The sequence below is a fragment of the Sinocyclocheilus grahami genome, unplaced genomic scaffold (genome assembly GCF_001515645.1).
Source record: "Sinocyclocheilus grahami isolate Dianchi unplaced genomic scaffold, SAMN03320097.WGS_v1.1 scaffold2264.1, whole genome shotgun sequence".
Taxonomy (NCBI): Eukaryota; Metazoa; Chordata; class Actinopteri; order Cypriniformes; family Cyprinidae; genus Sinocyclocheilus; species Sinocyclocheilus grahami.
In genome coordinates, this window is record NW_015507443.1 from 54,598 (window position 1) to 57,060 (window position 2,463).

Here is a 2,463-nt window from a genome sequence, read left to right on the forward strand (position 1 = left end):
AGAGAGAGAGAGAGAGAGAGAGAGAGTGAGTGAGTGTGTGTGTACCTGGAGCAGTGGCCAGCCGGCTCAGTCCTTGTGACAGCAGCAGTTCTCTGAGTCGGTTCACTTCCTCCTTCAGTTCTCTGATCAGACGAGCATTTGGATCCTCGTTAATTACAGCGTTACAGCGGATCTGCTTAGCACGGTCAGCATATCTGCACAAACACACACAACATGAAGCACTGAAGAGTCACACAGATGGATGGTTCATCGATTGATTGATGGATTGATTGATGATGTACCTGAGAGTGCTGAGTGTTTCCTCATAATTAATATCTGCAGGACTGAGAGCAGCGATCATAGCCGTACGAGAATTACCACCTGAAACACAAACACACGCTTCATAACCACAACTCTACGTGTGTGTGAGTGTGTGTATTAGTGTTGTCAATATACTTTTATATTGCAATAATTTCACATTTAATTTTCACATTAATGTAGAAACAACATAAAGACAGTATATTTTTTAATATTTGTTTAATGACATATTTTATTTATGACTGAAGGCCAGTATCACTGATACCAATGCTACTGATCTCTCTATAAAATTGTTTTTCCCCGTAATATCTAACCATTGACTACAGGTATTCAACATTACAGTATAATTGAGAGCTATCCATTTTTACATTTATTATACTTTAAAAACAGAACTTCTAATTTAAGCGAACTCACATAAACCCATTATAATAAATGTCATATTTACCTGTGCCCTTCAGCAGAAATATAGCCTACAGAAACTGAAATGGAAGTTATCAAACACTAAATTCTAAATTAAATATAGATGAATCCTTAAAGCTATAAAAGTTCTTTATTTCCTCTTTTTTCTTTGTCCTTTGATGAACAGACATCACAGAAGCTGGTTATTAGGTTGTTTTGGCTGCTATTACTTTAAGAGCTGCCGCTGCTGAACGTGACGCAGATCTCAACTCTTTTCACCTTTTCTGACCCACTTCAGGTCTTAAAGTCTCTAATAATGAGCTGATGAGTTAAATCGGGTGTTAGATGAGTGAGACAGTGCTGGGCTGCTCCAGGACAGTTTTGAAAATCATTTCAGAGACATGTTCTTAAATGTGACTCATATAAAATATATTACATGCAAAGGCAGCTTTAATCGCCTTTTTGGTAATTTCATGACTTAAATGACCACGACATTGCATGCACGTAGTTTAATTTGTGAATTGATATGAAACGTTACAGGCTACAGCACGCGCCGGCACCTTTGTGTGTGCAATTGAAGAAGAGCACGTGCTGCGAGCACAGTACCGTTTCCGCGCTCGCTTGACTCGCGCTGCCACTGAAGGGAAGTGGAGCGCGCGTCTGAAACACTCCAGTTTGATGTGCTCGTAAAGACGTTCTGCGACTGAATAAATGCACTTCTTGCCAGGGGAAAAATGACAGAAACAGCAGTTGTGAGTGAGGTGGCCAACCCTAGTTCCACCCCTGATTTAATTTAGTTAAATATTTTTAAAGCTTTAAACTGAAAAAAATGTATCGCATGCGTTAACGTGTTCAATGTGTGAGTGTGTGTGTGTGTATGAGTGAGTGTGTGTGTGTGTGTGTGTGAGTGAGTGTGTGTGTGTGTGTGTGTGTGAGTGCGAGTGTATGTAGGTGTGTGTGTGTGTGTGTGAGTGTGAGTGTGTGTGTGTGTGTGTGTGTGAGTGCGAGTGTATGTAGGTGTGTGTGTGTGTGTGTGAGTGTGAGTGTGTGTGTGTGTGTGTGTGTGAGTGCGAGTGTATGTAGGTGTGTGTGTGTGTGTGTGAGTGTGAGTGTGTGTGTGTGTGTGTGTGTGAGTGCGAGTGTATGTAGGTGTGTGTGTGTGTGTGTGAGTGTGAGTGTGTGTGTGTGTGTGTGTGTGAGTGCGAGTGTATGTAGGTGTGTGTGTGTGTGTGTGAGTGTGAGTGTGTGTGTGTGTGTGTGTGTGAGTGTGTGTGTGTGTGTGTGTGTGTGAGTGAGTGTGTGTGTGTGTGTGTGGGTGTGAGTGTATGTATGTGTGTATGTGTAGGTGTGTGTGTGTGAGTGTGAGAGTGTGAGTGTGTGTGTGTGTGTGTGTGTGTGTGAGAGAGTGTGTGCTGGGCTCTAAAGTGCGACCATTTCAGTCGGATTTGCGACTGAAAACTACTGCATGCGACTATGAAATAATATTTAATATTTAACACCTGTGCGACTGACCCGGTCAGCATATTTGTGTTTGCGCTGAGGGAGCTTCAAAGGTTCTAATATACGTACGTGTTTCTGCAGCGTTGAGTAATGCATCACAGACGTATCCTCTCATTATAACAAACACAGTGTTGACGGGGTGTAAATAAGAGATTCATTGTGCAGTGTAGAGAGCTTCGTCGCTTATAATGGAGTTTTGAGAGATCGCGATGAACTAAGATGAGTGACAGCTTTTAATGATTATTAAGGGAGTTTGCAAATGTGATA

At 41.9% G+C, this 2,463-nt stretch overlaps 1 protein-coding gene across 1 annotated transcript in view; it reads right to left on the reverse strand.

Moving 5' to 3' along the window:
• LOC107574536 (kinesin-like protein KIF1C) overlaps window positions 1-2,463 on the reverse strand; it is a 29,889-nt gene that overhangs the window by 16,792 nt on the left and 10,634 nt on the right. Inside the window, exons 9-10 of the mRNA XM_016260993.1 lie at window positions 282-360; window positions 46-194 (exon numbers count right to left, since the gene is read on the reverse strand). Coding sequence (XP_016116479.1) covers window positions 46-194; window positions 282-360 — 228 coding nt within the window. The remainder of the gene's footprint in view (window positions 1-45; window positions 195-281; window positions 361-2,463) is intronic.